At 36.9% G+C, this 13107-nt stretch overlaps 1 protein-coding gene across 5 annotated transcripts in view; it reads left to right on the top strand.

Moving 5' to 3' along the window:
* Window positions 1–13107, top strand: part of PHTF2 (putative homeodomain transcription factor 2) — a 72048-nt gene that overhangs the window by 7887 nt on the left and 51054 nt on the right. For 4 of the 5 annotated variants that reach the window (XM_054217603.1, XM_054217616.1, XM_054217633.1 and 1 more), the window contains exon 2: window positions 7474–7550. In XM_054217603.1, the coding sequence (XP_054073578.1) occupies window positions 7506–7550 (45 nt within the window). In that variant the 5' untranslated portion in view covers window positions 7474–7505. Of the gene's footprint in view, window positions 1–7472; window positions 7551–13107 lie in introns of those variants that run through there. The other variant, XM_054217626.1, reaches the window with a different exon arrangement.

Genomic DNA, 13107 nt, shown 5'->3' on the forward strand with positions numbered 1-13107 from the left:
TGAAAACTGATTCTCGCTGCACGCTCTGTGCCGCAGCTGCAGCTGTGAGAGCTTCCTGCTTGGGATGGCAAGTGATAAAGGGCGTGAGCTTATAAGGAAGAATAAATATGCAGTGGCAGAAATGGGATCAGATATCGTGGTCTGTGGGCAAAATAAGAGGCTCAAGACAGAATTTGTTTTTCACTAACTGACATCTTACTGGGGGCACAGACAGGTATGGACATGCCGCCAAATGCCTGTATGTGTCATGATACGTCATGTTTGGTACATCTGTGTTCATAATGAACAGGGCTTGATACACAGCAGCCAGCATAGGGTCTGATTCATATTTTATTGTTGCTGTTGTTGGCCTCATAAACTCCTCAAACAAACAGCAAAACTCCCCAAACGAGTATCTAGGGATAGTCAATGTTTTTTTCACTAGTTTTTTTGGGTTGATTGGTTTTTTGGGTATTTTGGGGTTTTTTTTTTGGGATAGAGTGAAGAACAAAGTTTGAAAATTCATTCTCTTTCACGAGCAGTCTTAGGAATGCTGGTATCCAAATTTATCAGAGTTGGTGTTCTTTGGGGAAAGCAAGTATGATAATTCCTTTTATTTACAAACTATCATGCCGTTCCTTTGGGAAAGCAAGTATGTTAATTCCTTTGTATTTACAAACTATCATGATCTCGGATTGCAAGGCATCAACTTGGGGGCCCTTGGCTGGCATGGCAGCAGGAGTACTTTTCAAGCTGGCTGCTGGATAGGGTCCTTAAGTTAGCAGTGTCTGATTTTTAAATTTATTTTTTTTTCTTCCTTCCCTTTAGCTGCTTCAGATTTTCTTAAGGCTAGCTGAAAGGAACGTGATAAAACTTCCACTGAAAGGTGTGAGCCTGGGAGTGACAAGTTTCTTGTTTGCTTGTATACAATTTGCAATTCTGAAATGCCGTTTTGAGAACAGCGATGCATAGATAAAGTACTTAAACAGAACACTGAGTGCATTATATAGTATTTGATGTTCCTTTTAAAAGAGGAAATGTAGGCTTAATGGTTTATTTGTAATGCGCATGAAGGGAATGTGTCTTTTGAAGCACTGCTTCAAGGGTTCTTGGTGTCAGTGGCAGAAATCCCATGGATTTGAGTGTAGGAAGAATGACTCCTGTTAAGTTTCTGCATTACATTGATACCTGTGTGGGGTGGTTTCATCATGGCAGAAGCAGCTTCTTAGTCAACAGCAGATGCCTAATATGACTAAGCTGTTTATTGGGCTCATTTAAAATTAACTTAAAATTTCAAATAATGACAACAATTTGATGATAATGTTAACTTATATTTTGATGTTGAACCTGGAAAAGGAGGGTTTTTTTCCTCATTAAAGTTGTTTCCTAGCTGTGCATTGCATCACCAGGTATAATGTTTACTTTTAAGTGAGTTTGTGTGATACAAATGTTGCTACAAAATGAGTAGTTCAGGCCATAGGCTTTACTATTCTGATTCATTTTCTCTTCTTACTCTTCATACCATGAAATCTTAGTGAAATTATGTCTGTGATTGTGAAACTGTAATATGGAGGATCTAACATAATGGTAAAATAGTTGTATTGTGGAAAGCAGTTGAAACCAAGTTCTAGTATTCTCATGGCTTTATGCAGTAACTTTTTTAAAACTGCCTTTAATTTGCTGCTAAGAGAAGTTCTTCTGAAGGTAATACAAATCGATGACATTTAAAAAAAACACATTTGAGACAAATACCACAGCTCTGCAGTTTTACTCCTAATGATGTCTAGTGAACATGCCAACTTCATTGTGATCATAATGAGTTGAGAAAGATATTCAAGGCTTGACTCAACAGCTGGACGGTATACTGACCATTCAGGCTAGGATTGTTACAAAGGAAACAGGTTCCTTGAAATCCTTAGTGATTCACAGTGTTTACAGGCAAGGAAAGCAACTATTTGCCTAGGCTTCCTTGCTTGTGTTATATTTTTAATTATGTCCTTTTGCTAGTTGACACTGCTTAGACTTGTATGTTCTTCCAAAAATTGTCATTTTTTTGCCTTTTTTAGATTTTATTTTCTGTAGATTGTAATTTAGAAATATATGTATTTTTGTCTGACTTGGGTTGCCAAAACCCTGTGGATATGAGTAAAATTTTTAAATATACTTACTTTGAATTTATTTAAATCTCTGTAGTGTAGTGGCTAATCCTGTCTTACACAATAAGTACTGCAATGCTTGAATGAGCATTTAACTACCTGAAGACATCTAAATATAGATTTCTGTGGCTTTCGAAAAACTGCTCATTTAATTGCAAGGTGTAGTGTGTACTTATTTAAAATAGAATATGATTCTGCTCTGAAATGGAAAAGAAATAACTAAGAAACCTCACTGATGAATGGGGATCACCAAAACCACGTAGTCATCTATTTTTAGTTTTAAGGAAGTAATGAAGTTTTGATCAAAAAATGTGGCATGTTATTCATAGTATTAACTGAGTTTGAATGTTGAATGTCACAGAGGTGTTACGGTCAAGCTTTTATATTTGGGTGTTCTGTCTAATCTCTGAAGCTGGGACTGTTTTTTGTGTTGCTCTTAAGTCTCCAACTAGTTAAGTTAATCTTGCTGTAGTTGCTCTGCACAGGACATCATACCACTGAGTGCAAAAGCTGGTCCCTGTCCCAGATGCAGGAATTCGACGCAGAACATGAAACAAATGTCTAGATCCAGAGAGGACAGGAGAAGAGGAAGGCAGAAGCGTAGGCAGTGCTCTGTTGTGCTTGTGGATGTGTATCAGCTAGTTTGATTTGTTCACTTTACCCATTTGGTGTCCCTCAGAGCCCAGCTTGTCCAGTCTGACTTCAGGACCAATATCAATGCAAATTGTCAGCTGAATAACATATTAACTTGTAGTGAATATGCAGAGTTCTGAAATTGTTGCTGTATGTAGTCTCCCGTGTAGGTGTTCAGTGAGCTGGGGGCAGATGCAGAGGCAGGGCCAGGACTGCAGCTTAAATGCCTTGAATTGTTACCATCCATTTCTCATCCAGATAAGTTAGTTTCAGGCCAAGTGTATCAAACTCATTATACTGTCTCAAAAAAAAAAAAACCCAAACAAAACTAAACCACAGACGAATCCCAGGCCCTGCAGGCAGAAACACTATCCAGAAATAATTATACGCACCTTTTCACCTTTCATTTCAGTGCTGTCTCAGAAATTGTATACCTCTTAAAGAAAGAAGCACGTGATATTTTCTCATAGAGGTATTTTTACTTAGCACACCAAACTCTGTTAAAGTCTTTTGAGACATCCATCCCATGACTTTGTCATATTTACTTTTGTAAGCATCATCTTTGCATTTGTGTATGGAAATGTGCATACAAATATGCTTTAAACACCACCAAAATAGACTCTATAGAGGATTTAATGTAGAGAGTTTCTTGAAAATACGAAAACCATGGGTAATCTAAATGACAGGTTTGTTGATAGAAATCAAATAAATTAATAATAAAACTACTTCATTATACTTGGTTTATAGTTTTGTGATGTAATTGTTTCTCAAGGTGAAGGATTTTTGAGTGAATTGGAGAACTGCAAAAAAAAAGGTTGCTGCCTTTAAAATGGCTTGTCCAATTTTAGCCGTATTTGACACAGTTGGAAGTCTTAGATTCAAAAGTTAGTGTTGATTTCCTGAAAAATAGTTGACCTCAGAGAGAGAGAGAGAGAGAGAGAGATATGAATTTAATGTAGCTGTTGAGAGAAAGGTTTCTGTGCAGGTTCAACATTTAGTCCTTTACTACCAGAAATGAGTTTCTCCAACCTTTTTCTCATCCTGTAGTTATGGTGGTAGGAAGCAGGGTGTATTTTATGTGAGAGGGGATATTGGTTTAAGAGAAGTGAGAAGGAGTTAAAGATCCTCCAGGATGAGTTCACAGAAGAGGGGAAGGCGAGGGGTGCAAGTGTGATCAAAATCTGTATGGCACCCTTCCTACATTGGCACCTCCTGAGCAGTGGAACTACTTTCACTGTGACCGTGCGATGTAGGTCACAATATGTGTGGCTAAGGATTTTATGTTGCTTTGAGTCTATAGTCCAGTGTAGCAAATTATTTTAAATTTAAGTTTACTTAAACAGGTTTTCAAACAAAAAAGCAAATCCTATTTTAAGCTTTGTATGGGTGAGAAGGGAGGGTAACCAGTCTGTGTAATATGCCAAGTTATATCAAAGTCTCTGTTGGGCTCCATGCTTTATGTGACAAATATTTTTATATTTATTGTGCCAATGAATACTTAATAACTGATAGTTGCTCTTAGAAAAACTGCTACTATTATCAGAAACAACTAGGCCAGAAACAATTACAGATGTTGACACAGCCATGGCTGCCAGCATTAACTGACTTGATGTGACTTACATGATGGTATTATCAACAGTGGAAAAATTGTAGTGTTTGCTCAGTTTTACCAAAAGTCAGTGTCCTGATATTTCTGAAATTTGACAACAACTGTTTAAGCTCTCTTAGAGACATTTCTTTCTATTGTGTTGCAATTTTATCTGAAGTTGTATAAAGTGTATTGGAGTTACACTGTTAGAAATCTTAAATATAGTTCCTTTTGGGTATTTGATTTCTCTTTTTTGAAAAAGCTTTGTGAAACATGAAAACGTATGGCATTAGTTTCTTAGCAATCCTCAGGACCTGGTATAAAATCAATCTATTTGTTGAAGGTTTATACTATATTGTGTATGATACATATCCAAACTTCTACAAATACAGTGTCATTAAAGTAACGCGCTGTGTACATCCATACACAAGTCAGAGAAGATTGAATAAACAGGTGTCAGTGCAGAACTGGGTCTTTTAGAGGGTAATCTTTTCTTTCCAAGCAATGCCTTGGAAGATGGGAGTGTTGATAGGGCCTTTGTAGAGGAGTATTTGTGATTTTCATACAAACAGCTGTTACGATCAGATAATCTAATCTCTGCTTTTATTTTTTTAAAAATGAAAATTTTTGGTGATGAACAATGTATAATAAAGCATCATGTGTTATTCTAATGCTTAGACATTTCATAAAGATACTTTTATTTTAATCTATTGCACAGTTTTGGTTTCCATACTATCTGTCGAACATTGTATTTTTCTTTGCCTTACATATCTGTGCAAATGCTGTGAACAAATATCTTTCTCTTTGCTTTAAAAATGAAGATCACCTTTAATCTTTTACTACAAAAACGACCTACAGATTAATAATTCTTGTTTCCTTTTAATGAAGAGCCATAAGGTGCAATATTGTTGTTGATGTTGACAACGTTGTGATAAGTGTGATATTTTTATCAGAATTATACCCCTTAATCACGTTGTTTTTTTTCATGAGAGATTGATCTTTGAGGAATGCTTGAAGCATAGTTTGGTGTTTGGGGGCTAAACTACCATTCCTCCTCCTCTCCACTGGTGAGGCCATACCTGAAGTGCTGGGTCCCGTTCTGGGCTCCCCAGAGACATGGACATACTGGAGAGAGTCCAACGAAAGGCCACAAAGATGGTGAAGGGGCTGGAGTATCTCTCCTCTGAGGGAAGGCTGAGAGAAGTGTGACTCCTCAGCCCAGAGAAGAGAAGGCTTCGGGGGAATCTTGTTGCACCCTGAAAGGAGGGTGCAACGTGGACGGAGCCAGGCTCTTTCCAGTGGTGCCCAGTGACAGGACCAGAGGCAATGGGCCTGAACTGAAGCATAGGAAGTTCCCTCTGCGGGAACTTCCCCCTTACTGTGAGGGTGACTGAGCACTGGCACAGTTTGCCCGGGGAGGCTGTGGAGTTTCCATCCTTGGACGTGTTCAAAAGCCATCTGGACATGGGCCTGGGCAACTCAGTCTAGGAGGCCCTGCTTGAGCAGAGGGGTTGGACTGGGCAACCTCCAGAGGTCCCTTCCAACCTCAGCCACCTGTGATTCTGTGAAACTGTGTTTGCGAAGTTTTTTTTTAAAAGGTCATCTTGTGTTGATTTTTACCAATTGTGGTTTATCCTGGAATCATTCAGATACTACATTTGGAAAACTTGTTTAGTATTTTGAAGTTACTTATACTAACTTTTTCAAAGCCTGTCACGTAATTTATTAGGGATTTATAGCTTTACAGAATAAAATAGGAATTTCCTTGCATGTTAAATACTTGATGCAATTATTTGAAAATAACATTCTTAAACTTTTTCTAAACATAGAAAGGATGCTGAATATTAGGTGGAGCTGAAAACTTAAGCTTTTACCAACTAATGTTAAAAGGTCACTTGTAGTGTGCCCCATTTACTTTTTTTTTTTTAAACTGGGCTTGAGTATGGCATATTTGTTACATACGTATATTTTTAAAGGGAATCGATGAGATGGAAGATTATTAAACACAAAAGTATTCAGAAAAAGTATTCAGATTTTTTGGCAAATATTTTAACAGGTTTTTTTTTTTAATTCCTTCTTCCTTCTCTTCTTCCACTGTCTGCTTCCTGTCTTAATTAACAGTTTGAAATATAGGTACTAAAATAGTTTAGCTGTTATTAATCTGTTAATATCTGAAGTAATCTATTTGTGAAATATTTGAGTTTGGTTTTAATGATAATACGTTCATATCTGAAAGAATTTGCATATTATAATAAAATATCTGGAAAGGATTCTGTAATTCTTACCTAAACTTTCCTTTGATTTTACAGAATGTCCAATATGAGGGAATGTTTGCAATTTTGTGGAAAGACAATAATTCTAAATCTGAAGGCTTTTTATGTTTATTTTCTTTATTCTTACTTTTTTTCTGAACTAACACTGTCTGAGCAATCACATGAAAAAACTTTTAAAATTTGTTTTCAAGGTAGGAATGTTTTATGTAGGCTGAAAGGTTGTTTTTTTTTCCACATTGAAACTAATAACAGTGACATCAAAGATCAACTAATACTACTGCTATTTGCTGCTGTTAAAACAAACATACCACTCTTCCTTGTTTTTCTCCCTTTGACTTAATTTTAGTCTACTGTTTTCATCAGTGTATTAATTTTATCATTAGTAGAACTCTAGCACTGATTTTTTTTCCCCCCTTCAAAAATATCTAATAGCCTGTATGAAACTTTCTTACATTTTATAAGACAATTATTCCTGGACTTCAGAATACTGTGCTGTGGTAATAACTATAGGTTGCTTAATTTAACAGAAAAAAAAAAAAAAGCTGCATGTAATATAATTCTTGTGAGGCTCTTGTGAGACAATAACAGGTTGTCTCTGTGCCACCTGTTTTTTATTGGGAAGGACGGAGAAAACTGAGGTTTCTGATGTCCTGTAGCAGCAGATTTCTATTTTTTTGTTTGCTTAGAGGAGAAAAACCAAACTCCTACTAAAATAGTAAGGAGGCAAGGTGTAAAGTAAATATAGCTGTTCAGTGCTTGGCAGGTAATGGGAATGTTTTTACATTTCCTATGTTGGCCTTCGTAGGAAAGGTGGAAGTAAAGTTCTGTCTTTTTCTGTTAACAGCCTAAAATGACTGTGTGAATTCAGTGGAATAAATGGCGTCCAAAGTAACCGATGCTATAGTTTGGTACCAGAAGAAGGTAAGCTTTCTATTTGTTTTTATGGTGGCTTTAAAAAAAAAAAGTTGGCTTATTGTATTTTATATGTAACGTATAATAAATATAATTAGCATTGCATGAGAGTGAGTATCTTGAAACTTTTCTTCCAAAATAAATATTTAGTGACTGTATCTAATGAAATGGAATAGCTTTTGGTCTATGTTGAAAAGTCCTCACTCCCTTGGCTACTTGTGCTATGGAAAAAAAGGAAAGAAAATTTTCGTTCTCAGTAGAATGTTAATTAACGAACAGGAGAATGTTATTTCTATAACACATAAATGAATCCTTGTATTTAAGGAAAAAATAAGTATTGAAACTTATTTTCTGTCAGCAACAAGGAACTGGGTAATCCCTACCCAAAAGAGGTAGGCTAGGGCTTTTTAGAGGTTAATTAGAAAAAAAAATGGGGGGAGGGGAGAAGAAAAAGATTTCATTTGGAGATACGTAGTTACAGTATCACCTGATACTGTATCTTTTGATTCATGTTTGCACCTAGAAGTGTTGATGTCTCTAATTTATTATTTTGACCATTTCAGATCATCGTATCCCCTTGACACTAGTATGCCAGTTGGCTTATTCGGTTACATTGCTTTTAAATAGCTGAAAAATTTGCTAAATTTTGAGATAGGCTTCTTTACTAGGATATAAATCAGGTGTGATGATTAATTTTTATTTCTTGGCTCTCGATGATTTAGTAAGTTTCTATGAATTATTGTTTTCCTTGGGCCTGTGGCTGTCTTTTTGAGAGGATGCATCTTGTTCTTAGGAGAATGATGACAACTGTCTTCAAAACAGAAATTCTGGTTAACTTCTAGCTAAGCAACAGTTAATTTTTAGAAATAAGACAATACTGGTATGCTTTGCTGAGATCTTTACAACTATGAATTAAAGGTACAGTTGGAAAAGCAGAAAAATGAATTTTGCTGACTTCATTTATACTGAACATTCAATTATGTATTAAAAAGTTGAAAATAATTCAGAATTTAATGAGGATTTTTCGTTTGGTTTTGTACTGTGTACTCTCTCTGTTCTTTTATTCAAGCTTTACAAAAAGTATTTTTGTAAAAGTATCAGTGGAATTACACAGTGGTTTCGAATCGTTCCTTGATTGCAGGTCCAATCCCATTTTTTAAAGATTTGGAGGATGACTTGTAGAAGACTTAGCGTAACAAAATTCAGCGCAGGATCTTATGGAAGAGGAAAGTGATGCTGATTTTACCCACTTTCACTCATTCTGTCATTAATTTCATTCAGTCACACTGCCACACTGGTAATACTTAAAAGTACCAAGTTGTGTGCGTATTTGGCCTGGTCAGGACCTCTTTTGTGCAATGCGAGAGACACTGGCTATCAGATCCTCATCACGTCTCTGAGGTTTTTTTCATCGGTGATGATGATCTAGTCTTTGGACAGATCTTTTATGGTATTCAGCTTTAAATATAAATGGTCCTTTGATGCATGAAAGAGTCTGAAGTGTCCATAAATCTTAAGTGAAGTTCATGCTTGTTATCTGGTTTTCTTTTTTTTTATTTTTAAAATACATGTCTCTCTTCCTGTCGGTCATAGAGAAAAAGGAATGCCATATGTGATATGCTTGATATGCTCCAACTTTCCATCCTCCTGATGTTAGGAAGGCAGGATCTTCTGCTGATGAGTCACTGTGCTCTTACAGAGGACAGGCCTTCTGCTGTTCATATAAACAACCCATTCCTCAGTTTTACTTTCCCAGGACAGGATTGCTCATTATCAGTACAGGTCATTCTTTTAACCCTTGTTGTGTCATTTTTTCCAGTGATTTCACATGCGTTTCCATTTATTTCATTCATAGCAAAACCAATATTTCTGCTACAAGTCTCTGTAGGCTTTTACAGAGGTCTGTTCAGCCAGAAATGGCATGCTGCTGTTGTGGCAAGGAGCTGTGATGAGGTGACTCCTGTTACTTCATGAAAGACTGGGCTGTCTTCAGGAGGGATAAGATCTTGCATAAACCAGATGTCAATGTTTTCCATGGTGTGAACAAAATTTAATTGCAATCCACATGGGGTCTGCCAAATGAGCAGGCTCTGCTTCTTTTGGTATGAGGAAGTGGAGTCTTATTTTGGGACAAATGGCTGCACTGTAGAAATGTTGCAGCTCATGCAAATATTCATGCTAATTAGATTATTTCTTAGGTCCTATTTATGGAAGGTTCTCCTGGATCAGGCTGATAACCTCAAGGGTTTTTTTTAACTTTGCAGTGTGGTGTGTGATCCTTTCCTGGGAACATCTAGTCTCTTTCACCCATGTCCTTGATTTTATTTATTTATTTATTTATTTAAATCCTTACGGTATTTTTTTTCCCCATGGATTTGTTGTTTGCACCAAACATATAAAATTGGGGAACAAGAAGAGCTATGCTAGCGCTTAGTGGATACCAGACATTTTTTTTGTCCTGATGTATTTCTGTTATGTGATTGCTTGTGATGGCAAAATACTGAACTCTCTGAACTGGTGTTTTCTTTCAGTTTTAAATTTTTATTTCAGTGTGGTCAAAGTTGTCCCACTTAACTTGCTTTTTAGATCTGCTGATTCCTCACAACAGTAGTTGAAATTGAAAGGGGGGAGGGATCAACACTTAGCACATTCTGTCAGTAAAACATTGTTTATGAGGCAAGAGAGAACCAGGGTTGCAGTTAGTATTGATCAAATTAATATGACTTGCCTATATGATAAAACGAGGAAAATAGTGTTATTTTGGTGAGGTATTTTCAGATGAGTGAATTGGTGTATGAATGCCCTAAGAAGAACATGAAGAACTTCTGATATTTATAGTCGTACATAAAGAAGAAAAATATATTTGAGTAGGTGGAGGCTGCATAAGAAATATTGAATGGATAACTTCCTCCTTGTGTTTCTTTATTTTAAATTTAATGTATTTTTTGCATGTATTTATTGTGTCTCTCTCTAGTGAGTTTCAAAGGTCTGTTGGTTTCTCAAAAGTAAGGCATTTTTATATTCCTGTAATGGAAAGAGTTAAGAAATTGACCTCTTCCAACCTTACTTTAGGCAAGTTTTCCAAACACCAAATTTACTCATATGACTCATACTATTGTCTGAAATTGAGCTCCTCACACGAGGTTGATTTGGTAATGCACTTAATCGTTTAAAAGGTCAGCCCTTTAATTACGTAAACTTGTTTTTTGTTGTCGCAATAGATTTACTCTGCTTTTAGTGCATCCGAGCTCTTGATTTACTGTTTTGTAAAAATACAACAATCAATTCTTAGTAATTTTAAATTGCATTGTAAGATTTCAGATAGTGTATTATACCAGCTTGTTATTTAAGACACAAGATTGCATGGACACAGCTTTACTGCTTCCAGTGATAGCTTGTGTTTCCCAGCTGGTATGAAAACTTTTGCAAGGCAAAACCTCTGCTATGTTCCTGGGTGCACTGGGGAGTGCAATGCTGGGATATTTGTGTGTCAGACAGGCTTTGTCTTGCTTGTTTTCAACACTTTTTACTGCCCTGGTTCTTGCAATAAAGGGTGTGTCCAGGGTGTCTGCATTGCTTTCGGGATGGTTCGCTGCTTTGGTCCCAGACAGCTACCCAGCTAATATTCACCTATATGCACTTTGGTACTTAATATCTTTAGGATTATGTGTGTTTACCAGAATACGGACCTTGCTTCAGATTTGTAACTGATGATTTTTATGGAGAAAACCATCATAATGTTTCCTCTGAAAAAATCTGACACCCCCACAATTATTTTAAACAATTTCAGTATCTGACGGCATACCTTTCTGATACTGATACTTTATGCATATTTGAAGTATTGCCTCAGTAACAGTAATTGATGTTAAAAATAATTAAATTGCTAAGAATCTAAAATATTGCTTGTATTGCTCATAACTTAAGCTTTTCGCATTAATTTCTTATAATATTTTCAAGTTTTACACATAATAGTAGATGTGCTATTTTTGGTTTGGTTTCCAGTTTGGAGACTATACATTACCTTAACAACTTTCTGATTTTCAATCCTCACAGAAGCCTTGCTGCTAAAATGGGGAACTTTATACAAATTTTTTTATAATATTGCAGGAGATAATTATGTTGTTCCTTCTCTTGGGGCTGGTTGTAGGGGAAGACAGAATGGAACTTAATGAATTGAACCCAAATCCTGCACCTGATTGCATATCAGTTAACTTTGCCAATGCATCTTTCCGCTGTTTCGTGTCCCTTGGGTACAGCTGTTAAAGGGCACAATAAAACAAATGAGATGTTTTCTCTTTCATGGCTTTGAAGGGCAAAATCAGACTTCTATTTGCATTGCTTTAAGATCTGTAATATTCAGTGTTTTACAGCTCATTAGTCCAAGATTATACTTGCCAAGTTAATAAAGGAAGAAAAAACCCACAAAAACTATCTCATTTCCTGAAAGTACAGGATTCCCTTCTTGGCGCTGAATTCATATGATGCATTGGTGACCCTGGCACCAAAGCCAGTTTTTGCCAAATGGTTGGGCTGTATGGCTGTATTACCTGAAACTTTGGATGCTGAAACTGCATCAGTTCAAAAAGGTCCACCTTCAAGTGCCAAAACTTTAGAAGTGTTGGAGCTGCCTATTTGTGAAAGCACTGAGGGGGGAAAAAAAAGTATGTTTAGAAGAATTTCCTTCCATGTAGTGCTGGGATTCAGTACTCAAGTTGTCATCTGACCAAATAGTGGGGATTGGCTTCAGCACCTTGTTTTGGTGAGGCAAAACTCAGGTTTCTGAACTAACGCAAAAGATGACTCAAAAATTGGTGCTGTGGCAGAATGAAGTAGGCTTGCATTTGGCCTGGCTGTTGCCTCTTGTGCCTGCTTTGCCTCCCCACAGACTTTCATGCATTTATCTGGTGAATTTGGTCAGGGGACTTAAAACTGCAAAGCTATGAGATGAATCTGTCTAAAGGGGGGGGTGTGTGGGAGCAGCAAAGAGATGAAATTGCTCTCTCTGTAATACTCATTCTTTAAGTGTTTCATTATGTCTTGTGAGACTATAACCTACTATTTTCTTTTCTCTTCCTGAGTGATCTGATTGATCTTTCAGCCACCCAGCTGAATGCGCTGGCACAAGGAAAGTGTGCTGTGGGGAAGTGGAAATGGTCAGGGGTGTAAGGGCAGTGCTGTTTTAAAATCCTAGTTGCCATGCTGGTAAAATTACTGTATTTTCAGTGGTCTTCAGGGAATTATACTGAATACTGAGGCTGTCAGAGTGGTTTTCTTTTCCCAGTCACATCTTAAGGCTGCTTTGTTTTGTGCAAGTACATAATTGTGAAAAACAACAACAAAAAAGAAGCATTTGAGAAGTCTTAAATCCTTGACACTTGGAGAGTAACTGGGCTATGTGAGCAGTAGTGTAGCCAGTGGGTCAAGGGAAGGGATTATTCCCCTCTGTTCAGTTTATGTCAGACAGCATTGAGGGTGCTGTGTCCAGCTTTGGGCTGTCCGGTACAAGAATGGCATTGTCATTCCTTGGCAAGCCCAGTGGAAGGCCACCAAGATTGTTATGGGGGTG

The sequence above is a fragment of the Rissa tridactyla genome, chromosome 1 (assembly GCF_028500815.1).
Source record: "Rissa tridactyla isolate bRisTri1 chromosome 1, bRisTri1.patW.cur.20221130, whole genome shotgun sequence".
Taxonomy (NCBI): domain Eukaryota; kingdom Metazoa; phylum Chordata; class Aves; order Charadriiformes; family Laridae; genus Rissa; species Rissa tridactyla.